The sequence below is a fragment of the Sebastes fasciatus genome, chromosome 2 (genome assembly GCF_043250625.1).
Source record: "Sebastes fasciatus isolate fSebFas1 chromosome 2, fSebFas1.pri, whole genome shotgun sequence".
NCBI classification, from domain to species: Eukaryota; Metazoa; Chordata; class Actinopteri; order Perciformes; family Sebastidae; genus Sebastes; species Sebastes fasciatus.
In genome coordinates, this window is record NC_133796.1 from 28,285,499 (window position 1) to 28,304,519 (window position 19,021).

General features: G+C 41.3%; 1 protein-coding gene across 1 annotated transcript in view; it reads right to left on the bottom strand.

Annotated features, from left to right (window-relative positions):
• Positions 1 to 19,021, bottom strand: part of sbf2 (SET binding factor 2) — a 109,740-nt gene that overhangs the window by 34,742 nt on the left and 55,977 nt on the right. The window contains 6 exon segments of the mRNA XM_074617080.1: positions 7,832 to 7,900; positions 15,668 to 15,817; positions 16,629 to 16,738; positions 16,937 to 17,141; positions 18,023 to 18,121; positions 18,372 to 18,500. Coding sequence (XP_074473181.1) covers positions 7,832 to 7,900; positions 15,668 to 15,817; positions 16,629 to 16,738; positions 16,937 to 17,141; positions 18,023 to 18,121; positions 18,372 to 18,500 — 762 coding nt within the window.

Here is a 19,021-nt window from a genome sequence, read left to right on the forward strand (position 1 = left end):
AACAAGCAGCACCGGTAACATCTTATTACTGTACTCAACCTTCAACCTTCATTATGATTCAGATATATTTTGTTTTTCACAACAGAATTGATTCACAAAAACGTACGCAATGTAGGAAAAATGTGGGTAAACATCTTGAAAGATTGAAACACGCTCTAACTTGTTATTGCATGAAATGCTGAAGCAGGCTCCTGCTGCTTTTCTTCTAATATTAGATTACAAAAATGAAACCACTTTGTTTGGGAAATGCTACACCGCTGAGCTCAGCAGAGTATTCAAGGTGTTTAAAGAAAAGAGACTAGGATATCCTGCTGGCTAATGACAGAGGCCAACAAGAACCGGATACAAAACATCTCAATTAAGGAAAGAATGTGACACAACAGTCTGAGGGATTTTAAGGTAAAAACACAGAACACATAAGGTGGTCTTTTTTTAAATTTTACCACCCAGAATTTATTTAAAGGTGCTAAATGTAATATCCAGAGCATTAATATAGCAGCAAACAACTATTTCCTATGTAAAGCTATAGTGGCATAATGTCTACCTGAGCAGAGAATGAAGTCGCTCAGCCCCTCTGCACTCTCATATGGTGGTTACAGCTGATAACGCCGTCCCGACCAACGGCGTTATTGCAGAAGCGTAGCATCCACCCTCCCGTTCCTCCCCAGGCTAACACTCTTCTCTCTGTCAGCACTTTTGCGGTTGTTTGCACTGTTAGCTCTGTTATCACCATTAGCTACGAGCCGCCGGTTCTCCGTCGCCATGTTGAGAGCCGTTGAGAGGCAATACAAATGCTTCCAATCCCGTACTCAGCACCTTTAATAATGTCCTCAACAAATTGGCAATTCAGTCTGTTTATCAGGCTAAATATAAAAGCCTATTACACTTAAAGCTTCAGTAGGCAGTATATCTTTGGCATCATTGGGCAAAAATTCCATAATAACCTTTCAGCATATTGTAATTCAAGTGTTCTGAGAGAAAACTAGACTTCTGCACCTCCTCATGGCTCTGTTTTCAGGCTTTAGAAAATCTAGCCCATGACGGGAGACTTTGGCCAATCACAGGTCATTTCAGAGAGAGAGCGTTCCTATTGGCTGTTCATTCAACTGAGGCAGCTGTCAATCACTCACAAACTCCAACCAAACGGTCAAACTAGGCAGCGCTGATCAAATATGAATCAATATTCTGTTACTGTAATGTATATTTCTCATCTCAAATGTTTTCAGAAACATCTTGTAGTGTACTGTTTAGCTGTAAAATGAGAAAGTTTGTGACCCGGCAGCCATGTTGAGATCAGTTGAGGAAATACCAAGCACCGCCCACCAGCCGGAGGAAACGTTCTCATTTTACAGCTAAACAGTACACTACAAGATGTTTCTGAAAACATTTGAGACGAGAAATAGGCATTACAGTAACAGAACATTGATTCATATTTGATCAGCGCTGCCTAGTTTGACCGTTTGATCGGAGTTTGCAAGTGATTGACAGCTGCTCAGAGACGTCAGGCTCCAGCTCGGCTCTGATTGGTTGTTTCCCTCCGGTCTGTGAAATCTTGCAGATGCCATTAGGAGCACCGGAGGACACAGAGGCACATGATTTTTTCAGATTACCTGTCTCATGCACTACTGTCAGGATATAGTGACCATTTTATAAATATAACTTTTTTTTTTTAATCACATTTGTTCCAATTCTACCCACTGCAGCTCTAAATGTTGACAACTAAAACCTGATCGATACTTTATTTTGAGGACATCACTAATATTACTGTTTGAGAATTATAGACTACGAGCATTTCAAACCTGTAGTTCAGTTCAGAGACCCTGGTGGTTTGCCAGAGTGCAGCCCTGCACTAGATCATGTGGCAACGTAAGGATGACATTAATGGGAGTTTGTTTAGATGAACTGTTTTCTCTCTAGAAATAGAGATGATTACACTAACTGCTATCATCAGAGGAACCAAATGAGTATGGGAATTAGGCCAGAGAAGCGATGATTGAAATGACAAATCTGCTGTGGCTAGAAATGCTTTGAAGAGAGGCTATAATGTGACCAACCCTGGCACTGGACCGTGGACCACATGGTCTCTGGATTGACTGCAAAGAGGTCAGGTTTTAAGGATGGAGCTGAATGAAACATGGCTGTAAATAAATGGTGATGAATACAAGAAGAAGAAGTGAGGCCCTTTGGGTAGTACGGTAATACCTTTCCGTCACACAGGAGTGTGCTACGTGTCTTGCGGCAGATGTTGTGTGGGTGTGTGTGTGTGTGTGTTTGTGTAGGAGGGGAACTGTGCGCGATTTGTCTACACTCCGCCTGGCTGTTTTGTTTTTGACTTGACAGATATGTGCAGGTCATCTTGACCAAGGTCATCTCTTCCCAATATGATAATAGACTGTGCTTAAAGAGACATTAACAAAACAGGTGGGCAAAGAGGAGGACAGGGAAGGAGAGGAGGAAGGAGAGGAAAGGGAGGAGGAAAAGGAAAAGTAGGAAGTGGAGATGAAGGGGAAGGAGGGAGTAGCAGACCCATCTGGCCCTGTGACTAGTGAAGAGGAGGAATGCAGGGCTGAGGGAAAAAAGGGTGAAAAACAAGCAGAAAACCCACAAGGGGAGACAGAAAGGAGGAAAATGCTGTGTACAGGTCAAAGGAATGAGGCTATCAGGATTTGGGATCTTGTTTTGAACTCTGGGACATGATCCCAAGGTTCACAGTATGATTGACTGCGGCCTCCAAACATGAGCCGGACAGCCATACGGCATCACACACGTCAACTGTGTCTCCCAGAGAGTGAGAGACGGTGCACGTTGTCACTGAAGGGAGTGTATATACTTGTATGTAGGGTGTTGACTGCTGTATCTGATGTGTCACCAGCCTTGGGGCAGCAACGTTATTTACAAGTGCCTTAGAAGAACTCATAGCATTCCTGAATTGTAGATACAAAAACAGTCATTATTTCTGAACAAGGGAACGCATGCCTGACCTGTACACAATCCATCTCCTCATTATTGCAATTCCACGTGAGTCAGTGTATTGTGAGGAAAACTACTCGCATCCTGAAGACTCTCTAATCAAACAATGTATTTACAGTCTACAGTCATTTCAAACAAACAAGAGAAAAACCTGTTGAAAGTCAGACTAATAAACAAACCCATCATGGCATCCATAGGCCATAACTGTGTAAAAACAAGACGCACAAGTAACATAAATGTTCCGAAAACAAAGTAAACATAGATACGGTTAAGTCAAGCGCTGGACATTTCTGAGATATACAAGGGGCACGCAGTACGTCATTTTGCTCACGAGGACATGGTGGAGAGCGGTTTGACGGAGCGAGTTGCCAAATCCCCCCCACGAATAAACTACGGCTGAAGGAATGCTAACAGTCAAGTGTTCTCGCTGTGGAAGTCATCCAGTGTGGTGTTTGGGTTTTTCACTTGCTGCTGTATCCAATCTGTGTTTTCCCCAGACAGAGAGGCATTTACTCTTGTGACACATCCAAATGGACAAAGAAATATCGTGTTGGACGGCAAAGGGCAGAATAACAACAGACCCAGACGTCAATGACACCTGTTCATCTCCTGATAAACCCACCCCTCGCTAGATAATGAATGCCAGAGGAACTGTCCATGCAGATTAGAGAATCACAACCAAATGTATAACCTCAGCTCTAACAAAGGGCCACTGTGCAAAGGTTGTGTGGCATTTAGATAAACTTTACCTACACGGGCCAAATGACACCATCCGTGCATGATCTAAGCCAAAAGATATTTTGCAAATCAGTTCCACCTTCCTTCCATCTGAAATATTGTCAAACATCTATCAAATACTGCTCCATAAGTGCTTTAGTTTGAGCAAAACATCCAAGTAGGGTCAAGCTGAGGGGAAACCAAAGAAATGGGAGATTAAAACAACTAAACACAGAATGTGGGTCAATCGCATACAGTATACTGTTCAGTGTCAACATATGGCCACGAATTAAACCGACCACTGCACATCTCCATCCAGCAGATTCTGGGAGCAGATGGTAGCAGTGCGAGGGGAGCTTCCCACGTCCCTCGACCTGGAGACTTAAGGGCCATGGGGACAGTACCACTGCAGCATGACCACAGTGTCAGCTCGCCAAAGTCTGGCCAAGAATACCAAACAGGGACTTGACCAATGTCTGACTCTTGAACTAACAGTTGTTAATGTGCGGTGCCCGGATGTTTGGCATGCAATAGCAGTAAAAAAACAACAACATGTATTTCTTATGAATACTTGGCCAGTAAAGTGGGGGTAGGAAGGTTATTTGTTGCGTCATTGGGCAAAAATTCCATAATAACTTTTGTAATTCAAGTGACCGGAGAGAAAAATAGACCTCTGCACCTCCTCTTGGCTTTAGAAAATGTAGCCTGTGAAGTGAGACTTTGGCCAAATACAGGTCATTTCAGAGAGAGCGTTCCTATTGGCTGTCCTACAAATGCAGATGCGCATGTACGTCCGCAACAACTGCCTACAGTGCAAAGCAACCCAAAAAAGGAAGATGGACTTATCAAAAAGGGATCTGTTTCAGAGATGGAGAGAAAATGTTCTTCTGCTCACGGCTACGGTTAGCAGAAGGCTACACTATTAGCCACATTTTCTCTTCATCTCTGAAACGCTCTGCCTTGAATCACAGTTTGTCATCTCAAAGTGCTTTACAGGCCCACAAGTTTGCAAAGTAAACTGGAAGGCTTCACGACAACAATAAAGATCTGGATGATGTTTGAAATGAATGACGAATACTCATATTAGATAGGTTTCAAAAAACAAGAGTAAGGACAATATAAAGAATAGATGTATGTCTATCAAAGGGGTTAACTTGTGGAATGTTTGTGACAAAGTATTAAGGATGAGTAGTTCACTTTGCAAATTTGAATGTATAAAACTAAAGTATGATAATTATTGAGCATGACATGTTTGGAACTTTGTTATCATTTCTGTTTTGTCTTGTTTTTGTATAACCTAAATACTGTATAGTAGTGAGTGAGTTGCCTATTAGAATATGCTATGCTACCTAAAAAGGGTAAATGTACATACTGTACATAGGTACATGTTTTTTTTCATTTAATTTAATGCATTGTTATTATTTATTATGTGGATTTCTTATAGAAAATTGTTAATAAGGACCGAAATGAATTATTACTACCACTACTGGTTACTGTATGGAGCGCGTGCATATGCCCCGGCCGGTCTGGAGGGGCTTAGGACAGAGAGAGGAGAGCTGCAGGATGAGGACTGTATTTTCAAATTCTGCCGTTATTATGCCTAATTATCTAAGGTTATTATGGACTTTAAAAAAATAAACTGCCTACCCCAGCTTTAAGTGAAAAATATGCACTACTGATTAAAATGTGTAGATACCTTAACATTGCCACCTCCGACTCAGACAAAGAATTCCAAAAGCTAATATATCTTAAAATGAATTCATATTAAAAAGACTTGCAGAACATACAAAACGTGCAGGAAATCAAAGGGTAAATACCTCCTCTGTTACTGCTTATGAGACTGGTTCAAGATTAATGTCAACATGCAGTTAAGTGCGTCGGTGCAGGAAATACAGTCCTGAGCGGGTTAATCATTTGATTCACAGCACAAACTTGCTGACTTGTAAAATGTAGTCTCCTAGTGGTATTTACAAGAAGCAGAGTCTTCCTTAAAACAATGGAACAATGGCACTGCGGTACCATCAAACCACTTCTAAAGTATTAGGAGATTTTATACATACAAGTCTAATTATAGTTCACTAAAGTTCACAACAGTGAGAGAAAAAAACAGCCTTTCCTGGGTGTTGACAGGTTCAACAATATCCAACTGATTTCTTATGGCGGTAAAAAAAAACTATAGTCAAAGATATGCTGCCATGTTCAATTACTCTCATTCTTTACAATGACTTTTGCAGTCTTTTCTGGTCAGATTCAAGGACAGGTTGATCATTTACTGTATGAAGTATGAACACATAGCTACTGTAATGTATAAGCAACGGTTGAGAGACCATGCGAGCCGTCTCTCAGAGGTCGTTATATAAGTTTCTCGTTGGGATACAGATAAATGGCTGGTGAGGGGCCTCTGAAAGACGAGATGGTTATGTATGCTGCAGCGTTGTGGTACATATTGTTCTTTGCAAAATCCAGGCATCCCATTCATGTTCCCAAACTTGTAAGGCTGCATTTTGCAATAATCAAATTAGGATCATTTCTGCCTTCACACCCTTGATGACAGCTGCAGGGATGCTCCATTACCAAGCTTTGTTTTTCTCACATTTTCACTGCGTGATCTTTGTGCCACTAAACCGGAGATTACAGAATCATTTTGGCAGATTCCCCCCTGACCTCACTTTACTTTTCACCCTTTGGGTGAGTCAGAGCTCAAGCGTGTCGCCAGGTCCAATCATCTGTAAATAATAAGGAAAAATCGGTTGCATTCTCAAAATATTCTTTCCTCTAATTAGCCGTCAATGCCTCCCAAGAAAATCATTTATAATCTTCTTACTAAAATAGCTGAAAATCACTCCATTGCGTCACAATTGCGACCAACAATGAATGGATATTCATCTGAGACAGAACTTGCTTTGTAGTGATATATTCTTGTTACATGGTTAAACAAGCATGCACACAGCTAAGAAACACTGACATCATTGATGAATATTAAATACTGGTGGCCCTAAAGAGCAGGAAGAAAAACAACATAAGGCTTATCTGAGAGAGTTGCATCAGCCTGTGGCATGTGAACTGGATGAGTCATGTGGTGGAAGAGAGAGCGGGCCAGGTCCCAGTGCAGCCCATCAGGGTATGGCACTGGTACCCAGCAAAAAGCCAATGCGGACAGTTGTGTCTGTCCCCATAGCAACGAGCAAGCTGTGGGAACATAGCTGCGGTGAATAATACAGCTACTCTGTGTTGATAATGTGGTTTGGAAACCAAAGGCCATGGCCCGTCCTCTACATTTTGCTTTGGAGGTTTTAACATGCTGCTCTGTGCATGTGCATGCTCAGGGATCAGCAAAGGTATAAGGTTGATAACGCTGTCCTTCCTCTGGCTATTCCCGCCTACAACCTCCTCTATAGTGTTAATCAGAGCCCGACTGGCACTGGACTTCTTTTAGGCTGACACCGATATATTGAGAGATACAAAAAATCTGACAACAATATCTTGGCAAATATGCATTTTTTTATGTGAACACATAACACATGAGGATCCCTTAAATTTTTTTTCTGGAATAATTGGGAGCATGATAAACTACGTCATGGAGACACCGTTTCTAAATTACCTCAAACATCTTTTGGTGGCATTTCTTGCTACATTTCGGCCAAAATGTACCCAATACAATAAGGTAATATTGGCTGATATAATGACAACGGCAATTTATTGCTATCAGTCTCGATTTTGTGACATCACAATGTAAAACACTTCACTGCGTAGATGTATTATCAGAAATACTGTTAACAGTACTTCTGCTGTTTTTACTGAAATCGGAGACGGACATGTTTAAAGGCTGAGTGAGGTAACCTTGCACGGCAGCTGGATTCTCGCAATGATACAAGATCACGCAAGAATCAAATGTCACATGAAAATCCATCCTGTCAGGCTTCAAGTAATGTGTTTGTGTCCGGCAAGCCAGACAACGGACCACTCAGCGTCCTGTGAGGAGCTGCAGCTACGGGCGCGGCTTAGGTGTGTGAGAGACTAAAAGAGAATTATTTACACGGTATATAGACAGAGCGGTGGTTTGTATGCATAATGATGAAAATATGAGAAACAGAAGCATTAAAGTGAACTCACATACATCCTTGTTGTTAGTTCATTTGCTTACCCTGTAAAAGGCCGTAGACAGGGGCAGCAGCGCAGCAGCCACCGCGTACTCCTCTGAGCTGGAGCAGTCCTGTGGGTCAAACAACAGGGGAGATGTTAGAGCAGAGCAGCACACAGCAGGAGACGTGTTACACAGTTCTGCAAACACCTTTTTTCACTGGAGCCCCAAAACAAGGAACACAAGTTTCCAACAGAAAGGTCACACACTCCAGGGCCAGAGGGGAAACAGTTTTGGTAACCTAAAGGAGAACCACTTTCTTACTGCAACACTGGATCTACTTTGAAACGGTTCATGCATTGCTAAGATGTTACATTAAGACTTTACGTCTTTCATCACACGACTGACTGTATACTTGAGATGCAGAGATGTGACCTGGGGAGAACACTGGGGGGGTAAAGAATCTATTTTCAGCAGACGTGACTTCCTGTTACTTAAAGATACTCCTGTCCTGTTATATGTCAGAGCAATGCAAAAACAAAAAAGGGTCTACCAAAACCACAAACTCTGCTCTGCTCCAATATTAGGACATATGCTTTCAATAGCTTTATATAATCCCTGCCTTGACACAATTGTCAGAGCGCTCCAGCCTTCGATTTATAGGTCATTTTATGTTTTAAATTCTTGAACTAGATTACCATTGAAGTCTCACTGAATAAATCCAGTCGTTTTTACCATAACATGCTGTCCATTTCTCAAGAAGTCACGACTAGCCAGAAAGCAAATTTAATTCTCTTTTTTTATTTTGTTCTTTTTAAATCAGGGAATAGTTGAAAATATTCCCACTTTGACATTTACTCACCATGCCAAAGTGTGTAAGGATGTGGGATTATTTCAGGCCAAAGAGGCGGCGCTTAGTGGTGCTTTCAGGAGAATAGTATTAAGATGAATAGTACATTAAGAGGATTAGAGCGGGGGACTTAGGGGCCCAAACAAAACTTTTCTTGTAGAGATCGCGGAGAACAGGAGAATAAGAGAAAAGGACGCGAGTTGGACTCAAAAGTACTTCATTGACAGGAAATTGGTGCTTATCTCTGGTGAGCTTTGTTGGGAGTTATTTGTTGAAGTCTGTAGATGAGAATGGCCAGAGGAAACCTGATTTAAGACCATGCACAAAACAACAGCACCTCATAACCCTCAGTGGGACCTCAAGCCCAGAAAATGTGTAAATAAATAACATACATTTCTCTCTTTTTGTGTTACGTGAATATGCAAACACACAGATGCAGAGTTTTCTAAAGCTATGCAACACGCTATCAGTCTTATCGGAGTGGTCATTTTGGCGGGAGAGATAGGGGGAAGAATGCTGAACTTCCTGATAGCGGTCTGTGATGGGGGCCTCTGTTACCGCTATTCCTCCAGAAAAAAACCCCACACACGCACACAAGAATGTAAAGAGGGGAGAAAATGCAAAACACAAGTTCCACAGAAACACATGAAAGCCTGGCCCCCCGTCGACCGAGCAACATAGTTTCTGTTTTATTATTCTTGTCGCTTGTGTTTCTCTTTGCAGTTATTTGGGCTGCGGTGAAATGTTCCAGCTTGGAGCAGCACCAAAGCATTGTTTACCAGCATCCTTTAACAATGCTGCAGGTCACGGGAGTTCATGGACCCCAGTCAAAATAGAACAACAAGTGGAAACGCACAGGCAGAAAAGTGTGAATAATTAACAAAACCGGCATTATTCCAGCAAAAAAAAAAAGAAAAAAAAAAAGAGTTCAGCGATGCATGTCATCGGTTCTTAGGAACAGAAACTTGTGACGACGGCGCTGAAAAGTTGGCGGCGGTCATGCTTCAGATGAAGGAAAGCTTTGTCCAGAGGCTGCATCGACACGTCATATCTTATATAAAGTAGACAATATCAGGTTCACTTAAGCCACACTTAATCTCCTGTTAGCAGACAGAGAGGCTAAGTGACAGCTCAAAAGATTTGGAGGTCAACTAACAACAGATAAGCAGTTCAAATCTACAGCAGAGTCTGAGATTAGACTGAATGAAAAGTGAAACGTGAGATGTCGAGCAGAGCTGTTTCTTGTCTATCAGCATCACATGGGGAACTTGACAAAATGTAAATGTATTATTGCATATGGGACTCAATCATTGTAGAGCTGAATAGAGCCACATGGTGGGGCAATTATGTTAAATGCTTTATTTTCGATTTCAAGAATAGATGGTGAGGAGGGTGTTGTGTGTCCCCACATTTCTGTTTGCGATGACACCCTGCTGACTTCCTTTCCTCCTATAATTTACTGTAAGTCTCACCATTTCCCTCCTCATTCTTGAAGAGGCAGGAGTTATGCTGAAGATGATGACTAACGCAGCTACACTGTCTCAGGCATGCATACAGTGAGCAAAAACAAGAAGCACGAGCACATGACAGAAACGCTGGAGGATGTTAACAAACAGCAGCTTCCTGTGTGTTCCGGAGACGTTAGGACTTTCCAGGAAAGCTGTGAAACAAACGGACACTTGGGGCCATTTTTTAAGAGACTTTTGTGGCTACGAACTACAAAAAAATTCTCAACTCAGAGGCTATTAATGTTAATTGCGACCTGAATCACTAATAGGAAGAAGAATAAGCCACATAGTAGACTTCTGCGTTGTCCAGACGAGCGTCAAACAGAGAGCCAAAGCATCATATTACGAAAAATATAATGTCCACAGTGTGAAAATGTGCCTTCGGTTTCACATAAAACATGCCATAAAACATACATACAACTAGGGCTGTCCCGAATACCATTTTTTGGGCTTTGAAGCTTCGGAGAGAAATATTCAAAGGTATTCGAAGCTTCGGGGCGCAGCAGACTGACATGTTCTTCTGTTTGTCTGTCTCTATCTCCCCCGTTTCAGTGCCGCTGCAACACTACTGTACACACACGCACCTCTACACACAACAAACAGCAAAATCCGTCTGAGAATAACTAATAGTAATTCATGTTGAATATGAATAATATTGTGGGATTATTCCTTATTTCATGGGTTAATTGGGGATTTTTACTTTATTATTACATACTTATATATATATATAAAAAAACAAAAAACGAAGCATTCGAATACCGATTTGGAGGTCGATTACCATGGCAACAGTGAAACTTCGAAGCATTCGGGTCAGCTCTACATATGACAATACACAGGCTTACATCAAATGCAAACGGGAAATGTGAAACGCAAAAAAGAGACGTGTCAGCAGTACACATTCATAAAAAAAACTCTCAATACACAAGTCTGAAATATACACAATGTTCAAGTGTTCAGGAAATGAACCTACTGTGCAAAGAACGGCAGTAACGTCTCCGCCCTGTATAATCATAGTCTTATGTGCCTCATTTATTACCGAAACAGCACTTGGAACAAATAATGTTTTGTAGATATTTCTATTTGCCATCAGTAAACTATAAAGTCTCCCTGAGGGTAAGAGTTCAAATTCATTGTGCAGTGGGTAAGAAGGGTCATTAATGGGGCTATCAAAGTTAACGCGATAAGCACATTTGTTTAAATGCCACTAATTTCTTTAATGCATTAACACAATCGATCTTTCGGAGGTTGTAGTGGGCTCAGTTTTAAAGCTAGAGTGAAGATACTGGCATCATATGAAACTAGAAAACCTAAGGAATCTATTTATTTAAAGCATTAACGCAACTTGTGATTTTTAATTGACCTCTTAAATGTCATGTTATGATTTGAGCATATTTGTTATGCTAAATGCAGTACCTGTGAGGGTTTATATTTGTCATTGTTTTGTGTCGTTAATTGATTTCCAATAGTAAATATGTACATACATTTGCATAAAGCAGCATATTTGCCCATTCCGATGTTGATAAGAGTATTAAATACTTGACAAATCTCCCTTTAAGGTTCATGTTGAACAGATCAAAAATGTGCGATTAATCATGATTAACTATGGACAATCATGTGATTAATCGCCATTAAATATTTTAATCGACTGACAGCCCTAGTCATTAATACATCTATTTGCTTTACTTCTTGAGAGTTCTTCATGCATGACACTTAGCTGCCTTTGTGGCTTCCCTATGATTTTGGAGGCCAAATGTGATCAACGCAGATGTTTACCTGGTCATACTGGTGGACGTCCTAGAGAAACAGCTTTCTGAACATGGGAATGATACCCAGTTCAGATTCCCAGTGGCCATGTTACGTAAAGAGTCCATCAAGGCCACTAAGGCAGACAGAGGCCATGTTCTCACAGCATGAGACAAAATTTATAATCTAAAATAATGTAAAATGCAATGAAGTCATCTATCTGCTTTTAAAGGAGATGTTCAAAGTGATAAAGTGCAGGGAGGAGGGTACAGATTTACGTTGGTAGGCGCTCCAGTTCATCAGTTCACACTTCTGCGATTCAGACATGACAGTCAGATACAGTGCCTCGTACTCTCTCCAACAACATCTGTGCGTAACATGCGTTACTTGCACCTCAGACGGTCAAACTCATGCGAACTCATGGACTCCATGCCGTTGTGGCCGCTTCCCATGGACCTCCCGCCTTAATCCCCTCTCACAGTAAACTGCCATTCAGAGTGTGTTTGCTGAGCATCATGAGGCCCTCGGCCATGAGAGAGCAGAGCGCAGAGGGCTCATAATCCTATCTGACAGGAAATGGTTGGGATGCCAGGATACATCCACAGCAGGACTCATTCCCCCACATGGCTTGTGCAACGTTTACTTCAAGAAGCTGGAGCACTGACCAGCATACACGCGCACAACATTCATATATGTGCAATTAAGTCAAACACCTTAATGAGGGTCGTTACTGAGCGTGATTCATGACAGAGAAACAGCACAGATAAGGATTACAACAGATGTTCAAATGCGTCACTCTAAACAGTTTCCGAACAACTCAATCAACAGGATGTATTAACATTTTTTATGTATTACAAAACAACATTAACGAATGAACAAGTACTAACAAGTACTGACAAGGTACAATACCACCTGATTCTAATGTCCTAAACTTTGACCTACTGTATATCTTTGCATTACATACCACTTCCTGCGGCCGTGCTCCCCTGCGAACACTGATTGCAACCAGACGAGACAACAGAACCTGCCACTCAGCCCGAAGTTCACATTTACACGATAAATGTTGTAATTGGCCTCATAATGATGATGTCATTGAAAAATCAATGTGTCACATCAACACGGACGCCAGAAATCCTAATGAGGCATCATGCTGTCATCGTACAAAGAGCAAGCAACATTTTTTAACAGAGTAGGTCACTTTTGGTTTTTGTTAGGCACCGAAGGATCTCTTACACACACACACACACACACACACACACACACACACACACACACTCTCCGTAGTATAATTTGGGGGCTCTTACGTGGCTGGGCGTTGAAAGAAAGGGCAGCACGCAGAATATGAAAGTAATACTGGCCCAGCAATTTACTATTTATATTCCTTTCACAGCTCATCTGAGACAAATCCCTCACAACCGAGCTGAGACCGAGGAATAAAAGCAGGAACAAATTCCTCGCAACCATCTTGAAGTACGAGAAGAAATGACAAACACAACAATAAACAATACAATTTAAAACAAAACAAACAAAAAGCCATCAGAAAAAGGCTGACTATATCTCATCCGGTATTATTGCGGTTAACAAAAGTGCACTCCACATCAAATCTCTTCTCCATGTGCAAAATTATTACTCTTTCCCCATGTGTTGCCGTGGATCATTGGCTTTTCAGCAGCATGCCAGAGGATGTCAAGGGAGTCAAATTGGTCTTTAAAACTCACTTGGAGACTTTTATTCGTAAATATTACTATATGGTGAGGACATGTAGATTTTATTTGCCTCCCAATGTGGGTTCACCAGCTTTTTTTCCAGATGTGCATGACAATTACCTGTTTTACAGAATCTGTCCTTGACAAATGTCATGCACTTCATATGTATCTCTTGTGGCATCCTTCGGGGAGGTTTGCTGCATTGTTCATCATTTTGCTGTCGAAGCTCATTTCGTGTCCAGCTTTGGAACTATTTTAATTCTAAAAATGTTTCACTCTTCCGTTCCAACAAAAGCTAACACATCAGGATCTCATTTTAACACACACAAAGACGCACTGGCTCCCGGGCCTATCAGCTGTGTCCACAAGAATGGGACGATGGAAGAATATATTCAGCTTTGCATCAATTCCCAAAGACTTCAAATATACTAATAAGTCTAGACTATAGAGGCCGTGCAAAAGATCTGTGGTTTTATCCAGACATCTCGCCACTTTTTGGCTTTTCAAGAAATGCACATCATGGACAAACTGAGCAGCACAGAGCTCATCTCTGCTCCTGGAAACGAAGACACTGCGCGGCATAAAGGGATGATGCAACAAGCTTTTCTTTTCACGTCTTCCTGCATGCGTGGAAAGACATAAATAATTCAATTTGCAAATTAGTATCCTTGCCAGGTAGACATTATAGTCGTGGAGCAAATGACACGTCAAATGACCTTGCATGTCTGTAGCCCGGGCGGAAGGTGGGAGTCATTGGCTTTCCACCATTTTGGAGGGAAGAATGACTGGAATCTAAAGTCACTCCATAAAAGCTGCACTCTGTGAGGACTGCTTAAAATTATTAAAATCTTGGAAGGGCTGATTCAAGGCAGTAAACATGAGGAACTACCAATAAAGACCCGGCTGCTCTGGTTGAGTGAAGTCTCGCTGACTCTTTATGAGCTGCACAAAAACACATTACTTACTCACTTTGACAAGTAGCCGAGACAAGAGGACACCAGAAAGAGACAAACATACTATCCGATGAACAACGAGCAGCATTGTTGGGGTTCAGTCTGACGACATGCTGTCAGATTGTTAAAAAAATAAGAAAAAGAAGCTGAGGAGGATGAACAGGTCTGTTCTGTACATGTGCAAGTGTACACGTTGTTTTTGTCGAACTAGAACCAATTACAACTCATAAAATATAGCATCTGCTGATAATCTAAGGTACAGCGCATTTCAAGCAGATATGTAGAGTATGTACAACCTTACAGAGACCTTTGGCATCAGTTTTAGATATTGTTTTGGTCGAAATCTGGTTAGAAAAACTATTTTTTTTAAAGTTTTTAGTCAACTTTTCCAAAGAGAAATCCAAAGAGAAAGACCTCTGCCAACCTTTACTGTGGTCTGCTGACTGAGAAATGTTATTGAATTAATCTTAGTATGATTTAATAATACATGAATAACACAATAAATCTGAATGAAATTGACATTTTTGATAGGCACACTTGACCACAACAGTTCAGGTCCACTTCCTGTTTTAAAAAAGTTTAAATTACATACAAAGTTTTAAAATTTCAGCTATTTTATTAGGGGAACAACGTAATAAAACCATATCATTCAACAGTAAAAACAGATATCATTTTGATGAGTACCTACCGTAAATCACATGTTACATTCAGTGAAATTGCATCATACATCAGTGATGTATGATGCAATTTCACTGAATCTTGCATTATGTGTGGGATTAGAAACTTGATCTTTTTTTTTTTTATTAATCAATGTTTTTCAGTCTACCAGACATCATTTTCTAGAGCCCAAGGCGACATCTTCAAAATGATTGTTAACAGTCCAAAACCCAAAGCAATGATATAAAACAGAGAAGAGCAGCAATATTCACATGGAAGAAGCTGGAAACAATGAATGTCTGGTAAATGTGTTGCTTGATAAATGACAGATTTTGTTTATCAGAATTATTGTCAACCTATTTTCGATCGAAATATCTAGATTCAAAGTAATAGCAATACACCTTGATGGCTGCATGGAGTATTGTGCATGTTGCAGTAGAAAGGGTGACTTGTGTTGGCATGACTTCTGTTGCGTGACTCACCTGGAGGGCACAGTTCATCATACGAATGGTGTAATCAAACTGTTGGTGGTCCAGTATGGCGCGGTTTTGCTGAACGTGAAGACTCAGTTCCTCAGTCAGACACTGGCGAGCTGTCTGCTGTTCTCAGTGCGCGCAGTGCAGCGGCAGCGTCTGTTAGGAGACGGGTGGACAAAGAGGGTTTTAGAAAAGAAAAATACCTCAAATAAAGTGACTGACCTGACAAGAGAAGTTGATCAGAGATAGAGAGAAGACAATCGAGAATTTGTGATTGTTCAAACAACTTTGCTTCTTCAGATTTTCAGGCTTTTTGAGATAGCAGGCCCTTGTTTTATGAAACATTGATTACAGAGGAGTTATTTGCTTTTTTTTATCCATTCACTGATTAGAGCAACACCACATAACAACACAGTACTTGCAGCTACTTCGACCTGCTGTATGGTTAATGACCGTTTGGCAGCGAAGGATTTACAGGCTCACGAGGGGTCCAGAGGATACATGCTATGCATTCCTACATTAGCACAGAGATGCGGTCCTGTATTATATAACTCCTTTATGAAGCCAGAGGGGTACATAAAGTATCTGGCAACAATCCCATTTATTACACATTGGACGCATATTGGGTAGAATCACAAACATGGGGCCACAGCGAAGGACATCTTTGTGTAGTGTAGGTGCTTTTAGAGGCGAAACACAATTGACTGGAACCGATTAACATCTGTGTGAAAAGAATAACTATTGCTTAGCAAAGTTAGCAAAACATCAACATGGAGTGTTTTGTTGCAGGCCCTATCTAGTACTGTGTCTGTGTGGCAGCTGGGAGATATGAGGATGATGAAGGTGAGGAGAGATCTATAGCTCCATAATGGTCTGCTGGGTGGGCGTAACACAACGATGCCTCCAGCTAATGAGCTTGTTTAAAAGTTGATGAGCTCCACTGATGAAAGACATTGTGCATCATCACCTTTTCAGTCTCCAGGGTCTTGTTGTCAAAGATGAAGGAAATGCAGCTCCGCACCACCTCCAGCCTGCGAGCGCTGTTAAACACGGAGCCAATCTTACCCATAATGGACACTGGAATACAGAAGGACAGTATAGGAGAGCAATCGGGTTAAAACTACAGCTGCTGCAAACATCAGAGCTTTTTCACTAGTCAAAGACATATTTTGCAGATATCCGTTATGTTAAAGCTATCACTGTGAGAGAGACACAACATAAACACTGCAGGAATGTAAAGCCTCATCACAACACTGTGCATTGTACATTACATACCGACAGGTGGTCCGGCAGGTACAACGCACTTCTTCTCAGTTCGCGTAGAAGGAGGTGCGCTGCTGTGTTTAGCCGCACCCTCCCACACCATCTTCTCCACCTTTTCATCATCCAGCGGGGGGAACGGTACCTGGTGCACCCGCAGGTGGGATCCCTCCGACGGCCGAGGCACTTTCTGGAATGCCATGTGGGGGTTTGGGTTCTCCTATGGTACATCCACAGGGAAACCACATGTATTAACAGGATACACAGCTGTATGTACAGTATAGTGGATATACAGCAAAACACGTGCAGAGCATGCTAATATTAGGACATCTGTCCTATACGGCAGAGGTTCTCAATCCTTTTTTCAGCCAAGGACCCCTTACAAGATAGAGAATTGATTGAGATTTGCAGACTCTAAGAGTTATAGATTTGTTCGACTTGAACATAATCTATTAACTATTATACCAACCCAGTCGTCAGAAAAAACACTTTCACATTGTAAATTTCTGCAAACCTGCTACATGATATGTTTGCATGAATGTTGAATGTTGAATATGTTTGAATGTCAACGCTTCTGAACCAAAAATACGTTTGCCAAATGCGTTTCTTATCAGCTTCGTATCACACTTGCAGAAAAAACGTTACGTACGTTAAGTCAAATGTATGTCAAATGAAACGTATTTATCAGGCGTATTTTTGGTTCAGAAGCGTCGACATTCATACAACGTAACTTTCAATAACGGTCTCTTGATATACCACGTCACTTGCTCTGCATGTCACTCGCTGTACTATGTCACTACAAAACGTCCACATTCAATGTATCCGTGGTTTGCAGAAATGTCCAATGCCAACATTTCTTCCTGACAACTGGAATGATTATATTGTAGTTTTAAAAATGAAAATACTATTTGTTGAACTATGAAGACTTTCGTAAAAAAAAATAAAAAAATATGTCATGTTCATTTAAATGAATGAATCTAAAAACTTTTCGCAGACCCCCTGGCAGAGTGCCACAGACCCCACTTTGAGAATCACTGCTATACGGTACAACACCAATACAACTTAGGAGATGTAGTTGTAGTTATTTGCTTGAAGTCTTACATTTCTGTAAAGCTGCTCAGAGAATGTCCTTATGTGCTTCTGCAGCTTGGCAGGGCTGACGTCTTCTTCCTTAAAGCTGTCAGTGTCGAAGGCCACCAGCTACAAAACACACAACAAAACAGTAAGATACACTATTAAAGGGGTACATCATCTAGCAAAATACATACAAAAGTATCACAGTGCTCCTGCAGCATAACTAGGTCACTATAACAACTGATAGAGTGTCGTACAACGTTTTCAGAGTCGCTGTAGTGTAAAAATTTTTTTTTGTGTATGAACATCTCCATTTACAGCTACAAAGTGAAGGGTAATAAAGTTCAGCTTTAAGTGGAGCATCATGGTACAGTACCTCATCAAAGAGATCGCAGGCGCGGAAAGGCGGACCTCTCTCTGAGACGAAGCCAGCGAACGCCATGCCATCCAAAACCTTGGTCAGAAAATCATTCTCAATGAGGCCTCGCTGGCCCAGGAAGGCAGTCTGGATAATGTCAGAATTAGATCAGTTACAATCCCACACAGATGGGAGCAATGCAGTCTTGTTCATATGGATACGCTGCGGACTGAAAAACAAGCATAGTGTTGATCACAGACATTTTTAGAATAAGATTACAGAAATATCTCTGCAAGGGGGCCCGAGACCGGCATCTTTTATTGTTGAAATCATGGATAAGTTCTTCAGCATGTACAAAAAAAAGGGAAATAAATCTAGTCATAAATTACTACATGCAAATGAATTTAATTTACTTTATGCATAATTATTTGTGCATGTGGGTAGAAGAGATAAAACACAGTTCACTCCAGCCTTCCCCCACTGAGCGATTCCAGGCGAATAAGCTGAGCGTTTGTTTATAATGTGATCCATGTGGGGTACTTTGAGGATGATGTGCTGAGGGGTTACCACGGAGACACCACAGACACGAACAAACAAAAGCTCCGGCACAAAACAAAAATGTAAACCTAATACGTTTCACATGGCTCATTGCCGGGCTTTGCCCAAGG